Raw genomic sequence first — 16714 nt, forward strand, 5'->3', positions numbered from 1 at the left:
AGCATGGTTTCATAAAGCAATGCCTATACCTGCTTTGTTTCTTATTGCCCTGGGATTAAATCACATGCTGAGCTTTACTTTGGCTAATAAGTCAGGTAGAATCCTACAGCAGAGACTCAGCATGCCAGTGATAAAGGAAAAAACAAACTTTAGCCTACTCCAATTTCCAAGAACAGGATAAAACATTTGTGGTGGTGGTAGCCCCCTACCAAAACAAAGGGGAGAGACTTGAGCAAAGAGAATTTAAATGCTTCACTCCAGGCTGTTTGAGAAAAGACACAGCAGAGCCTGTTCTTTGCTCTGGTAATTTTTCTTTCAAAGGTTCTAATTTTCTGTTATTCACTATGGTAAAAACCCCCATGTTTTGCCTTATAAAATAAGTACACTTCTCTATCACCCACTTCTACCAATATGTATAAGGATTGTATATTCTAAACACATCATTTGTCAACAGCTTGTAAATCAGGTTTTTCCAAGTAGTAACATTAGCCATTAATTGTTTTAAACTTCGCAAGTGAGCACTCAAACAGGAAATACAATACATAAACAGGAACGTCTTTAGCACACCATTCAGTAAAGTGCAGCCAAAGCCTGGCCAGCCTGTTAGTAACCATCAGCAGCAGCTCCAAACGCAACTGCTGGTAGAACAGTCAATGTTTGCCCAGTGATGTTTGTGCAGTTTGCTACTGAGCAAAGGAAACAGCATTTTTTTTCCCTACCACCCTTTAGCAGTAATGTCTTGAAATCTAGTCTCCTTCCTCTCCAAATTTTTAGAGTCCAAAACCTTACTGCAACTTTTGGTTGTACATTTTTCTCGTGGCTGAACCCAAATGTTTCAGTTTCTATCTGTGTGTCAAAAATATTCATAGGCATCCCCCTTATTCAACTTTTATTAGCAGTAAATAGACTCCAAAACACAGCCTCTATTTGGTAATTTTTGTATCTTAGTCAGTGCATGAACCTGAGGAAAAAAGGTGAACCTGTCAGCAACCCTGAAGTAGCTGTGCTGGAATCCGAGCAGGGAAAACCCAATCATTCACAGCTTAGGACCAGGTTGTTCCCCTCTCCAAAGCCCAGCTCTAGAGCCAGTTTTGTTTTACTGTGAGGGTGGAGAGGCCCTGGCACAGGGTCCCCAGAGCAGCTGTGGCTGCCCCAGCCCCGGAAGTGTCCAAGGCCAAACTGGACAGGGCTTGGAGCAACCTGGGATAGTGGAAGGTGTCCCTGCCCTTGGCAGGGGGCGGGACTGGATGAGCTTTAAGGTCCCTTCCACCCCAAACTATTTTATGTGTTTTATGCTCATATTTACTGGTAAAAAATCAAACTACAACTCATGAGACATCTGAACTCCCATTTATGGGGGCATTTTGAGTCCCAAATGCATTACCAGAATCATGTACTCTGGAGAAGGAAACAGGAGTAGAAGAGACAGACAAACATTGAGAGAAAATGTGTAAAGTGGTATTATGTTATTAAAACATTACATTAGAAATAAACAGAACATAAACCAAAAATAGGTTTTAACCAGGTTTAACTTTTTTCTTTTCTTTTTTTTTTCTTTTTTTTTTAAAATTCAAATTGACCCAAAGCAAAAACTTACATTGCAAAGGAAGAACAAAATACATGACGGTATTGGTAACTCAGCATTTCATGGAAGCTGCACTTGTGGGCAGGTTTTTTCCTCCAAACCAGCCCATCCTGATAAAGATGCCACATCTTTTCTTTTGCCTCTTGGTATTTATCTGAAGAGTTTGTCCAGATGTGTTCTGCCAACCAGAGCCAGAAAACTGAATTTTCCACGCTATTCCAAGGAAGCCAGAGTTATTCCAAGCATGAATGATAGTGAATTAAAAGAAAAAAAAAAAAAAAGAAAACAAACCCAAAACAAACAAAAAAACCCCACTCGAGCTTTTCAAACTAACAAGTATTGTCTATAATGTAAATAGTTTAGAAATATGGTAATTAAATAATCTAAAAAACACTCTTACTCTGCTGTACATTTATAAACATAAATATTTACAAAAACTTTCTGCTTTGTTTTAAAGGATGAGGTTTGCAGTTTGTTAACGATCAGAGTCTTTTACTCATATTGATTCTTTGGTGTGTTTGCCAATTTTTTAAGGTTTATTAAAAGTGTTCAACCGTGAATTTTAAGGTAACGGAACGAGGCTACATCACAAGTCTCTATTATGCACTTCTCCTTCCACATTCTAGTCCGAATGAAAAACAAAGGTCAGTTTGTTCTTCAAAGTATTTGTGCACAATACTGAAAATAATAAAAAAAGGACCAAATTCCCCCTTATCAAAATTTGGGTAGGATTATCAATGAATAATCCTATTTTATCTGCACGTGAGCATGTGGGTAACCAGAGACAGTGCATTGGGACTATCAGTAGGTTCAGACCCACATGTGCTGTGGTGCTTTGCAGAATTAAAGTGAGAAACTAGCTACAAGAGAAGGCTTAGCATTGCAAAAAAGGGTGAGGGCTTCCCTCCACCCTGGGGAGAGAAGAGGATGAAAATTAATTTAAAAGAAAGGCTTTTTACTGGCCTGAAACATATGTGTGTTCCCTTTTAGATGTCAGTTACTTAAAAGAAATAACCAAAAAACAAACCTCAAACAATAAATAATGGAATTACACATTTCTTCATTAAATAGCATTCTTGTAACCAACAAAGTCTTTCATAATTTTCTTCAGTCACAGCAACAGACAGAACAAATAATTTGCCTTAATATAGATTGCAACTAAAATATACTCTAGATTACCTTAGAAAATATTACTGTAAAAATTCAGTGGGAAAGGACATTGGTTTAGACCAACTTACAAGTGTAGTGAACAATACTAAGTCTGTTTTGTTTTTTTTTAAAGAAAACAGTTTTAAGATCCTGATTTCATGTCAGAAAATGGAAGATTTGTGTTAAAACCTGCCAGTATGCCCTGTCTCAGCACTGGAGAGCTCAAAGATTAGAATGGCTGATCTTCCCTCCACAGGAGCCAAGAGACTCGAGCTCACACTCACACCCCACCCATGTGCTCAGCTTGTCCCTACTCCACAGATACAACCAGGAGGAAGCACTACAAGCTCTACATCCCAGTGCAGGGTGTTAGGCTGGACTTGCTCACTCACACTGCCGAGATGTGAACTCTTGGTCACTGCTCAAGCAGCTGGACTTGGTACAAGCTGGAGATAAAAAGGTTCAACACCCCATTCCTAACCCTCTGAGCCATGAATCTCCAAAATCCCTTATTGTTTGGAAACCTGATGCAATGCCAGGCACAATAGGGACAGATAATCCCCCTTGCTTGCCATGGTTCCGGTGCATCCATTAGCAGTGATAAGGTTCATGCTCAGGGAGCTGCAGTCCGGGGTTATCAAATATTAAAAGGAACTAGCAGAGTTAAATAATATGAGCTTACCTGCCTTACCTTGCTTTTCCTATTTTTAATACTAAATATTTTGAAAGTGACGTGTGAAACTTAAAAGCCATCACCATTCCTTTCATCTCCCACTTCGGTTGATGCAATTGATACAAAAGCACTCCTGATATCAGAGGGGCTCTTTTGGAGCCAGGCAGATGCCCAAATAAAAGTAGAGAACACTGGCAAGAACATTATGCTGAGTCTGTAATGCCTTGAAAATAAAGAGAGGGAAACAACTGCACATTTTGGCCCAATCTTCTTTTGATCAAGAAATTCTTTTTTTTCTTACTATCAGAAACAAAACTCTGTAACAGATCTTTTAATACCTGGTTTGAAAAACACATTCAGTAGCCAGATTTCAGCACTCCTCTCAGTTTCTGTCTTCAGATTAATTGCAAAATTTAAACTTTCAATGTAAGTGGGGCTTTTTTTCTTAGTTAATAACTTGTGTGCCCTTCCTGCTCTCTAACCTGAAACAAACTGAATTTCAGAGCAATCAAAACAACTCCCCCCACCACCACTGCTTTTAAAACAAAAGGGTTTGGCCAATTTCTTTTCTTTTTTTTTTTTAGTGGACACAATTTGGCTGAGAACCCGTAGATAAAATCTCAACTGAAAGTGAAATAAAGCAGGTTATACATTCATGAAATTCAGGGAGTAATAATGAACAGCAACTGCTGCATCATTTCTGTAATGTCACATCAACACTACAGTGAGGCAGCAGCTCCTGCTCTCACAAATAATGCACTGAGACTAAATGAGGAATAGTGGGGGAATCACACATAAAGGGAAAATACATCAGAGAGATTATTGCACAGGAGGCACTGTATGAGCAACAGAATACATTGGCTTCAAAAAATCTAAATTTGTTTCCTCTTAAGTTACTGTAAAAAATACAGAGGCTATGCCTCTCGGTAGTGTACTGTCACTGGTAAAAATAGACTTATAAACAGCCACCCATTCAGAATGTTGGGAAAGAGGGCCTGAATTCTCTGGGCATCCCAACTACAGTAATTAGAAAAAGAAAAATAAAAAAAAAAAAAATAAAAAAATAAAAAACCCACTGATGAGGTACAGAAAGGAGGATCCCTTCTGGCCACAAGCTTGACATGGTACTGAAAACAGTGGGGAAAATAGAATGAAAAGAAATTAAAAAAAAAAAAAAAAAAAAAAAAAAAAAAAAAAAAAAAAAAAGCCAATGTATAGACCCTCAAATTGAACAGGGTAACTGCATTTTTTTCCTCAATTTCCAAATTATATTCATACAGTACCCAAGGACATGTTGATTATCCACTCTTCCCTCTGTCCTGCAAAAACAAACATGTGGCAGAGACAGGGGTCCCAACCAACAGGGCTCTGTAGTCTATCTGTATCCTTTTGCAGGACAGGTGCCTTGATTTCCAAACTTTTATGTTCTTGCATCATTGCTCAGCATGCCAACTCAAACCAACCACTTCCCTCGAGGGGCTGCCTTCCATCTCCACGGCAAGTCTGCACACGTAATGTGAAAACAAACAGAAAACCAACAGCAATTTTTAAAATGCAATATTGTATGGAAAGCTTGGACCTTGTAAACTTGGACCAAGAAACCAAAAATTAAGACCTTCTAGCTGTGGTATAAAAAACCCAAGGAAGTGTATACCTGCCTTCTGACTTCACAGAAAAATCAGAATTTGCATAGGATATACTTTGTGCAAGGCAACAAGCCTCTTCAGTATCTGGAATAGAACTAAACTTGCTCAGAGTTCCTTTCTTCATGGATATCAGATATCATCAAATTTGTGTTTTAAGTAGTCTTTCATGACCTTGGCAATGGGTAGTTCATCAAGTAGTTTGAGGTTTTGAAGGCCTATACACTGACGGATTTTAATTCGGCATAGATCTTGCAAGTTTCTGGGCTGTCCTGAAAAGACAAAAGGAACACATAAAAATAAAATGACCACATTTTAAACGTACTTTAAGACATCAGTTACTTAGCAAAATGACAGGGGTTTGCTGTTTCCTAAGAGGGAGAGGGAAGGGAAAAATTACAAGAGAAAAAGTATGCCAGTTAAGACCTTTTTAATGGACTCAATGAAATCATGGGATGAATCCTAAAAACATTTTTACATGCACAGAATTTTACTGATGCCAGTGTAACGTGATATCATCCATGTGAGGATTCCCACCAGGTGGCAACATATGCTTACACACTACAGAACAGCAGAACTCCTCCATTTAACTTTTTGTAGATTTTTTTCTATCCTTGGGGAAAAATACCCTCAGTCTTGCTTTTCTTTCAAACAGTGAGACAAAAACTTCTAAGTTCAGCTGTAACAGGACTAGGAAGTTTCCTTAGAGAGTGAGGATTTATAAAAGTTATTCCAGGATCACATGGCAGAGTTAAAGATTGGGGTTTCCTTTCCCTTTTAATGAAAACATAAAGCCTTCAGGCTTTGGATGCAGCCAAACCCTAGTCAAACAGAAAGGGATGAAAATGTGAGTTAACCACTGTCCACAGAGGAAAAGCTTTACTGACATCACAAAAACTTCAGCATTCCTGGCAAGGATTTTCCAAAATAATCCATTTTCTTTCAAACTCATTCTTACCAGGAAACTACTCAAAATCAAACACCTTGAGAAACAGTTGGGTTTTGGTCCCTCTATCCAAAATAATCTCAGAAAATTTAATCAAGTCTTGTATCTGAATGCACCCAGCAATGGATCCCAAGGAAAAAAGAAAGAGAAAAAGAGCAGAACAACAGACATTGAGAAATCCTGCCCCAATAAACCCTTCTAGCTTTCAGCACTGGTGCCTTTGGGCCTTCCTAGCCCAGAGATTGCACACAGATCTATGTCTTTAATAGCTGTGAATAGCTTGCCCTTTGTAAATCTGTCTAGTGTTTTTTGAACCCATTCATACTTTCAGCATCCAAAACATCCTGTGGCAACAAATTTCACAATATAATTAGGCGTTGGCTGGAAAACTACAAAGTAATTTTATTTATTTTAGATCTGCTTCCTGATGGCTTTGTTGCATGCCTGCCATTCTTTGAGTTACAAGGAAAAGAATGAATAATTGTTCCCATGCCAGTCATGATTTTACATACCTTTATATAAACCTCCATCCTCCACTCATGCTCGGTACCACTTCCCAAAGCTGAAAACTCCAGTTAATAAGCCCCAACATGGGAATCACTCCAAACCTCTGAAAAAACTGCCTGCCTTTGTGCTTTTTCCTCATTCTGCTACAGCTTTTTTGGAGTTATTCCAGTAACACATCAAAGCTGTGCTAATCAATATTTTGATCATCGACTTAACTGTGTAAGCCTCTTTTTCTTTTTTTTTTTCCTCCAAGCCAAGACTTGGTTATGGGACTTAATGACTGTCAAATTCAAAATACTCAGCACCATGAACAATGTAGGTGCTTCTGTTGGTATCTATAGAAATGGGCTGACAGACAGGTAGGAATTTTTAGACACTGGGATTTATCTTAAGCACTAAAATTATCCAGGGCAAGCCAGCAGAAGTAATGCATGAAAATAGTCTCAGTCTGCTTTTAAAGAAATTAGGTTTGAAATTAAAAAAACATGAAAATTTGAGTTTCCTTCATGTATGTTGAAAATACTTTTATTATACTTATCACCACCTAAATGTCAATTTATTTTTAGTTATATCCTTCATCCATGATTTAAAATATAGACCAATAGTTACTTTGTCCACTAGTGGTTTCTTCTTGGCAACTTTTTTTTCCTACCTGAAGGAAAGAATTTAGGCAACTTGGACAACAGCTGAGCATTCAAACTTCAGGGATTGAAAGTTATTTTTGGTAAGAAATGAAACAATCTTAATGGTGATAAAAAAATAGTTCTGATGCTTTAAAACAGGGTTCAGAAAGGATGCACTGCTTCAAAAGTTCACTGCAAACAGCAGCATTAGAAATTATAAAGGACTAGAGGTCTATGTGTATTTTCTGTAGTAGAGTACACAATAAATCAGCTATGAGACACTGATTTCTGGTTTCAGAAATAAATGCCTTTTAATTAACATCCTATGTGGTTTTTGAGAACATAAAGGAACAGACAACGTAAAATACCCAGAAGAAATTGGTCATCAGTTAATTCAAAAAGACCGATTATCAAATGTATGACATTTTCCCCTGATAAGCCTAAAAAATATTTCCTGGGAATGTGTTAACAATGGACATTTCCAGTGTTAAGCACCAGTTGCTACATCTAGTGGCTGCTGGTGTCTTAGGTCATGCCTTGCAAATTCCAAGGTTATTAATGCATTTGTGATTTATTAGAAACGGTGTCTGGAACACTTACTCATTCTTGGTTGCATCTGAATGAAAAAGAAAAAAAATAAAGGATTACAGACCGATGTCAGTGAACCTTAGCTTGGCAAATGAAAAATGTTATTAGTAACTTGGCAAAGTAAGACAAGTTAAATGATGAATTAAGTTCTCTTTAAAAACGATTAGGAAGTAGCAACTTTGGTTATATCCTGCATCACAAGTTTGGGAAGTTATTTAGGCAAATAAGCTGGAAAGGAAGAGAATTAAAAGAGAAAGGAACAAAAATCCCCACAAACATGAAAGATATGATTGGCCTAATTACCACTATCATATAAAACAGCGACATAAAACTACTGATCACCTTAAAAACATCCAACACATCCCTGATCCACCTCAAAGGGCCACCTTGTTGCTGTTATTCTGGATTTGCTCATGTGTTCACCAAATCATTACATACTGCAGTCAATTTATTTTGCTTTATAGCAGTAATCAAATAAATTAGAAGTATTAATTACAGGAAAAAGATGTAGAGTTCATCTTTTGCCTTCCAGAGCTTGTGCTCTGTGCTGCAAGGGAAAGCAGAAATCCCCACCAATGCAATTCTTGTGCATAGTGTCCCAAACCTGACAGAAAAGCTTCTTCCAAACAGAAGAAACGTAAAGCATGGGCTTAAAGAATTGAGAGGAATTGCTTTTTGATTTCTTTTTAAATCTAGATGAAGCAGACTTCAGTATGTACAAAATTAAAGCATTTTCCTAAATCCGTTCTTCAGCTGCTAACGAAGTAAGTTTCTGAGCTTTCCCCACTTAAATAATTAGTAATTATTTTACTTAAAGAATGAAATGAGCCCTTAAATTATTATTAAGAGAACAGCCTTTGCTGGTAAAGCAAAGGAAAAAAAGCATATTTTAACAGCAAGAAATTATTACAATTAATCCGAATTTTCACTCAAAACTCCATCCCTTTCCATTTTGCAGTTTTCAAGAGTTTTTTGATACAAGATCTGAGAGTTTGTTGTTCTATCCCAGAGACAGACAAAACTTCAATTAAGGATTTGCTACCTGTCCAAAGAACTCTGTCACTGTTACAACTGCTCTGTGTTTATACCTGTGCTTTCCCTCTGCAGACAATGCTCCCCAAGAAATAAAACACTAACTCACCTAGTAAGTCTGTATTTAAGGATCATTAAGGCATATTCGTGATGCCTCTGACAACACTGTTTGTTGGGGACTTTCATCCAGTACTGTAAAGCTGGAAAAGGGGAATCCCTACCCATTTCCTCCACTGAAGATGCAGAGCAAAAAAATGCATGTAAAAAACCAATATAAAAATCATGAATTGACCTTTCTGTTACCCAAGAGAAAACTTAGGAATAGCTGAAATTAATACATTGTAGGCTGCAAGAAGATCCCCTCTGATGTATTGTTCTAACTACTAAAAGAAAAGTACTTTTAAAGCAAACAATTAGTGTCATTGGTTTGAAGTGGATAGGCTGTTTCTGAAGAAATTAAAAAATGAAAAATAACATCAGTGACATATTTCAGAAGCCGCCCACAGTTTTCTCTACAATATTAATGCATCTCTCTAAAAACCCTTGGAGTGGTATTTCTCAAACTGAGCCTCTGTCCCTCCTGGGACTTCTGAAAGGCTGAAAACAGTAGCAAGAAACCATTTGGTAATTTCTTTTTAGCTACAAAGGGAACTTAAAATTAAAATCTTTTGAAACATTTTACAAAATATGTTGAAACCACGCTGATGTATGCTGGCAACAGCTCAGCTCCTCCAGAATATCAGGAAAAGTTTTTCTTTCTGCAGCAAACCCTTAAATCCATCCCTTATTTCACAGCAATGAAGGAATGCAGCTACTGCCAGCAATTAAACTGAGTTCTGAATTTGTGGGCTTTTTTGGGCGGGGTGCAGGGGGTGGGGGGAGAAGAAAAAGATAATTGAATTTATCAGCTGGAAACTCACACCCACCAGGCAAGAAACACACTGGGGAGGATGCACTAAAACAGGATCCTAGGGAAAGGTTGGGATCACCTAGGAAATGACTGAGGCTGAGCCGAACGGGAATTTGGCTGCTCATTGCAACAGGTCTAAAGTTTACAAAATGCACTGGGTTGTACTCTGTGAAAAACAACAGCAGAATAATTGGAGAGGATATCTGGTTTTCCAGCATTCAAAATGTCAGAAAAAGCTAATATCAAAAATCTATAGATCTAAAATATTAATATCAGACATGCAGGGCTGAATGTAGAATTACAGAGTGTTCACTGAGAGCGTGAACAAACTCCTCCAACCTGAATCCAGCTCGACAGGACACTGAGAGGTTTGATTCTTTTAAACTGGATATCATACAAGTTATTTTAAAAGGTCTAATTTAAATTTGTTTTCAGTATGCCTCTGCTAGAATGTCTGAGCCTGACATATGTTTTCACTGGTCTCTGAAAAATAATTCCCCACAATGAGTTTTAGACGTCTATGAAATTTCAGCCTATCTGGCACAGAAATTATGTACCACGGAGATGCCTATTTTGGACTGAAAATTCATATATGAAAAAGCAGAATGTCAGTAAGGCTCAGTGTTATATTTAACAGGTGTATTTAGCAATGAAATTAAGATTCGAATATGCTTGCAAAGGTATTTTTAAAAAAATTTTGTAACATCTCTGTAAATTCAGTCTCATTGAAATTGCTATGGAAATTCAGCTAAGAATTTCAACACCATAATGTTTATCTATTTTTAGGAGACAGTAAGTAAAGTGCTCTGAACATCAAGACAAGCTTAGGATGCATTGTTATTCTATTTTAAAATTATTTTTGCAGAGTACAGCATAGGTGTACAAATGGGTGTGGAGCATGGCTATACCTTAAATACCACATATAAACTTTTTTTTTTAAAGGCCTCTTAAAAAATTCTTTCAAAGTAAATAACTGTATACAGCTGCACAATATGATTCAACTACTTAATATAAACAGTCAACTGCAGAGTAGAAAATTATAAAATAATCCCCTTATCCTAGTTCCCTGTGTAACTGGGCGACAAAGCAGACCTCAATCATCACTGCAAGATTTCCAGCAGCACCCAAGGAAACAAGTAAAGCCTGTGATTCCAGTAAAGATCTTCTATGTTATTGCAAACATGAAAATACCATTTCCTTTGTAATTATCCACGTAATAAAATATGTAGAAATCTACTTAATTCACTATGACACTTCTGTATTCATAAAAGCTAAAACTATGCAGAGAGACACTTTTTTAAATGTTCTTCCAGTTTAAAAAAAAAAAATTCTAGTGAAAAGTTATCTTGATTTAGCCAAGGGATAGAGACAAAGGATGTATAAGGATTTCTTTAACAGGACTTCTGTCTCAGTTTTTCTGCACTTTTACAGTGCTATATAAATTTAAACACAAAATTACAATCTCTAGTCAAAGCCAAAGATCTGCCCTTTGAAAAATTCAAAAAAGGAACACAGTTGAAACATTTGCAGTTAAATTCACTGGGTGACCTTTAGATGTTGTTCCAGATCTGAACTGAATTCTTTTATACCTGTTGCCACACCAGGCACATCACATTGTTCTGACCAAATCATTTCCTGAGCTCTTTGCCTTGACACAGACCAGCAGCTCGCCCAGCCCCTCACAGTCCCTTCTGCCCCTGAGCTGAACACAGATTCAATTCAAGGGGGGGGGGGGGGGGGGGGGGGGGGGGATCTGTCTGGCCCCTGGGGAGAACACAGTTTCAATTGAGGGGGGGGGGGGGAGGGGGAGGGAAGTTTCCTTAAAATTCCCTTCTTTAAAGATAATAATTGAACTTCTAGTATCTTAAAGTTTATTTAAGCCCTTATGTATTTTTCTAACACTTGCATTTTTTTCTACCTCTCGCATTTGTTTTATAAGTTTCAATATTCTCAAATCCCATTTAACTTCAAAATACATAATTTCATCCAGGGCTGTGATTGCACACTAATTTTATAAATATATGCACTACCAATAAAAGTCTCTATGTACCTCTATCTTCATATATATCATATACATGCATCTCTATTTTAATTTGCATTAGTGCATTCAAGCTTAACACATTAACACTCCCGAAGAGACAGGTTCAGACCACATGAAAACTGAAGCATTTACACTGCTTCAAACCAACTCTTTATCAAATGATCTCAGGTACTACGGTGGCTGCCAATAAATGTTTTTTGGAATAGGAAAGTGTAATACAGATAAGGAAAAGGAAGGTGATTAATAAAATCATTGAGCAGTTTTCATCTTCAGTATTTTTTTTCCCCCAGGGAGACTTTGCTTATTTTTGTATTGTAAAAAAAGAGAGAGGGGAAAAAGAAAAACACTCAGGTCTGAACACCAAGTCAACAGCAGACTCATGGTCAAAAACTCTGTGGTTCCTAACTTCCAGCTTTGTGCTTAAATATTGAAACACAACTACAGAATAACTTCCTCTTGGAATTATTCTAGGAGCAAAGGAATCTCTACCTGTAACCAGGAAGAATATCAGACCTTCAGGGTCAAACCCCAAAATCCAATATCTTCTTGCAGACTCTCAGGGCCAATACTGAGTATTTCTGAGAGCTTGGTTTCTTGCCTGTTATTCCCAACCGGGGACCTGGGCTAAAGGCTGCCATTATTACCGATTACAATACCTACCAAAACAAAAAGAAATTCACATATGATGTTTTCTGAGAAACTGAAACTGTACAAATATGTTTTCCAAGTATAAAAAAAAAAAAAGCTACTCACATCTTACATGTAGACTACTAAATAGTATCCCATTTATATGCAGCATGCAACTGCTTTCACTTCAAGACACAGATCAGTTTGATAACTTTCATAATGTATATCTATTAATCTTTAGGCTTAGAAATGATAATCTATTGAAAAATAAAAACTAATTTCTCTTTTACTATCAAATACACTCTTCAAAATTCAGATGTACATATAAAACTTACAGCTATGGATTTCTGCATAAAGCGCTTAGTATAAGGTTCAAATAAACAAACCAGAAATTCCTGTTAAGCCCCACAAACAAGGAACTGTTGCAAACCACAGAAGAGTTTCAGGAAGAATTCCAATAGAAGAATTGTCTAAAAATTTTGTAAATATTTTTTCTAGAAAATACAAATTGCACTAGACTCATAAACAAGCATGACATCTCAACAATTCCCTGTACAGTCAGACTTAACTGGGAACTCCACTACCAAAATGCCAGCTTGCTCTTTATCCATCTCATCTCTCATACGGCATCTTATTAATTATTCATGAAAGCAGGGAAGACAGTGTTTGGATACTTACAAAAAGGGCAGCAGAGTTTGTTTACTGTGGTTTGTAAACATATATTGATAATTATTTTGCTCAGAAGCACAGCACTGAAGTGTTTTTGTCAGCACTGCTTTCCCAGTTGTCCCTCAAACAGCACAAAACTGGGATAGTTCCAGCACTGCTACATTGGCCACAAATTAAAGATACTTTTTTTTTGTAGCAGAATGTACTTCTCACTTAACATTAAACCCTTAAGGTATGGAATCTGCAAACTAAAAGTTACAGTACCCGTTTCCATTGGTCTTTAGACACTGAGGAAACACAGAAGCAGCCTAAGCTTTCATGCTTACTGATACATCCTAAGACTGAAAAACTGCAAGTCTGGATACTATATCATCTCCTAAAATCCCTGACACTGCAACTATATAGTGAGAGGCTTCCAAAAAGGAAACCAGAAAGAAATGTGTTTGAATGAGAAGGGGCAGGCAAATTAAACCAAAATTGCTTGTATTTCTTATTATCAACTTCCACCTCTCCAGAAATTCTCTTTCAATTTCAGATATGAGGAAAAACAACACCACAAATCATGTAGAAAAAGACAGGAAATTCCAAATGCTTATTTGTGTCAGCTACTGACAACAGATCTCAGCTGATTCACTTCCAGCCCACACTGACTTTCAGTTTCTTTACAGATTATATTGGTTGTCTAATTCTCATTAAAAAACAACCACATTTGAAAAAATAAAAGGAGCTGTAGGGGACAAAAAAGGATATATGAAATACCCCATCCTCTGTAGTGCAAAGATCCTTCTAGTTGGATGATAATTTATCAGGCCATCTTAACATGTTTGAATTCGCAAACTCTACTGAATGCTAATCAGCAATTCCTAAATGCTTTAGGCAATACCATGATTACGAAACATTAGTACAGCATTCCATGTTGAGAGGAAAACTTTCAGTAGATCTAGTACACCAAACACTGGTAATCAAAAGTGATCCGGATATTAGGAGCCCAGAACTTCTTCTAAATATCAGAAGTCACGATGAGTTAAAATCTCTCGTATTTCAAAGACATCAACAAAATCAAATCAAAGCTACACAGCACATGAAACCCCTTCAAGTTGCCGGAATGAACTGTAGAATTTTGTTGTCTGGTTTAGGGGAGGGAAGGAGAGAATGTGGGAGAACACAAAGCAGCCAAAGCTCTTTTCTGCCCTAGTTGTAGCGCAGATGAAAAAGCCATCAACTGCCGAGGATTTGCATGGCAATAAAAAAGCAAAACAAAAGACACAAAAAACCCCCTAAACAAACAACAAAACCAAACCCAAAAATCATACGTGCTAAGGCCAGTAAAAAAATGAGATTTTACAGTCCACTCTTTTAAAATGAATGCTTCCTGTAGATATTTAAACAAAACTAATTTAAATGAAGTACACGTAACATTAGCACCTTTGCCAGTAAGAGATTCCCAGTATCACAATCCCTTCACCTTCCCAGGACTTTTCTAGTGCATTTAAATAGCATCAAGGGGCAGAGAGGAAGCATTTTTTTTTTTCCTGGGGCTAAATTCAAAGAAGGCTTTTAGAGGACATTGTGTCCTGTGATTAACTTCTCTTACATACATACTTGTCACTTCTTGTAAGAAATCCAGACAGGGTCGGCTACTTCCAGAAATACTTATTGAAACAGCCAGTGGGGTCTGTCCTTCATAGTTCCTTGTGTTAGTGTCTGCTCCGTAATTATACAACATTTGTGCACAAAGCACATCATCTCTAAGAGCAGACAAGTGTAAGGGTGTCTGTCCATCTTCCAAGCGCCCCAAGTTTGTATCGGCCCCTCTCTGGAGGAACATTCGGCAGTATGAGTGATTGCTTTTGATCACAGCGTATCGTAACAGGAAACCATTCTGAATGTCGATGTTGGCATTGTGGTCCAGGAGGATTTTCACACAGCTTGACCTCTCCCGGATAATGGCCAGCTGGAGTGGTGTAGTACCTTTATCACTGAGCGGATCAACCTCAGCCTTGAACTCCAGGAGGAGCCTGACAAACGAATCTCTGCCGTAGTGAGCGGCGACGTGCAGGGGAGTCCAGCCATCATTGCTCTTGGCATTAATAATGTCACTTCTGTAGTCAGATTCCAACATCAGGCGTGCAATCCTCGCCCGGCCATGCATGGCTGCATAATGCAGAGCAGTGAAGCCTCCAATTAAGTCCTTAACTGTGGGATCAGCTGAAGTTAAAATAAAATTTAAAAATAATTAGAAGGCGTTATGGTAATCCGGTGCTGAAAAAAAAGGTAAAAAAAATTAAAAAAAAAACCAAACAAAAAAAACCCCCAAAAACCCCTGAAGAGTAATTGCTAGTCTTTCCAGGCATAGCACGACAGGATTTTTTCTACTTCAAACTAATTCTTGCTTTCATGAACATGCTATTTTTAAGACAAAGTTAAAATTGTACTTAAGAATGAATACAAAGAAAAAATTTTCTTTCACATACATATGTTTCCATTTGACAAATACTTTTCCACATCTTCCTAGCACTCTTAGGAATTAATTACTAATTACTCAAATCTCTCTGTCCATCCAGTTTTCCTCCAGCTCTACAATATTACATTTCTTTCTCAATGTTCAACTTTTTATTTTCCCTTGTGTCGCTTCTTGGTCTTAAAAAGAAGCATGTGTAGAAACATCTGCTGTCCCAAATTGCGGATGTTTTGTGGTCTGGCAGCATTGTATTGTTTTTAGGGTGTAATGCTGTATTAGGTAAAATGTTTCTCTGTGGTCTGCAGGATTTCCAAAGCATGTAGGATGTATGTTATTTTAGATTATTTTGATAAAGTCTCTTTTCATAGATGATGAATCTGTTTAGAATCTGTTCTGAATTTATAGTTTCACAAAAATTTAAGAATGTAAAAACCCACTTCTGAAAGGACTCAGATAAACTGTTAGTACAGAGCACAGGTAACTACAGATTTATTTCCCCTTCACACAGCATGAACACTCAGACTGGTAAATTAATTTAAAAATTAAAATAATCCAATCAATTTACCTAATTTCCTCAGGACACCCAAACTTGTATAGCAAGTGACTAATTACCCAAGGCAAGGTGCCATTTCTCAGCTAGAGTTTCTCCTTTCACCATCCACAGGTGCTGCTGTTGGACACTAAAAGGTACAAACTACAGAGTGGAAGTTTGAACACTTTCCCAACCTAAGATAGATATCATCTGCACAAGATACCAAAGACCTGCTATAAGTTAAGTTCAGCATACAATATTAATTGCAGGCTACCCTAGTCTGAACACACCTGAACACACAAAGGTGCTAACACAAAACAGGAATAAGCTTCCCAACCCACTTTGATAATACCCAGATAACACCAAGACAGACATCATACCAAAATGAAAAGACTAGAAAGAAGGAGTAGAGAATGCAGCTGCAAAGATGATCCAGCAACTTTAAGGATATTTTTAAATGTAAAGAGAAGATGGAGAGAAAGAAAACAAACTAACAAAAAAAATCCAGCACACAAATGAATGCAGCCTGACTACACAGAGAAATAAGATGGGAGAACTGCCTCTAGTGCACAGAATAGGAATAAACATAGAAATAAGGGGTAGATTAAGGTAAGTTTAGTTCCTTGCTAGGGACACCTTTCCTTGTCTTCGGTGACAAGCAGAAGTTTCAGTGCTCTGTAAAGTCACACTAACCTGAGGTAAAGGAATGGCATACCTACAGCTCAGCA

The 16714-nt window shown here is 37.4% G+C and overlaps 1 protein-coding gene across 4 annotated transcripts in view; it reads right to left on the minus strand.

The window, feature by feature from the left end:
* Positions 1 to 4571: 4571 nt before the first annotated feature.
* ASB7 (ankyrin repeat and SOCS box containing 7) overlaps positions 4572 to 16714 on the minus strand; it is a 26562-nt gene continuing 14419 nt past the window's right edge. For 2 of the 4 annotated variants that reach the window (XM_017736565.1, XM_008637723.2), the window contains exons 4-5: positions 14596 to 15201; positions 4572 to 5322 (exon numbers count right to left, since the gene is read on the minus strand). In XM_017736565.1, the coding sequence (XP_017592054.1) occupies positions 5183 to 5322; positions 14596 to 15201 (746 nt within the window). In that variant the 3' untranslated portion in view covers positions 4572 to 5182. Of the gene's footprint in view, positions 5323 to 11453; positions 12354 to 14595; positions 15202 to 16714 lie in introns of those variants that run through there. The other 2 variants (XR_001862678.1, XM_017736571.1) reach the window with 2 other exon arrangements.

The sequence above is a fragment of the Corvus brachyrhynchos genome, unplaced genomic scaffold (assembly GCF_000691975.1).
Source record: "Corvus brachyrhynchos isolate BGI_N302 unplaced genomic scaffold, ASM69197v1 scaffold200, whole genome shotgun sequence".
Classification (NCBI taxonomy): domain Eukaryota; kingdom Metazoa; phylum Chordata; class Aves; order Passeriformes; family Corvidae; genus Corvus; species Corvus brachyrhynchos.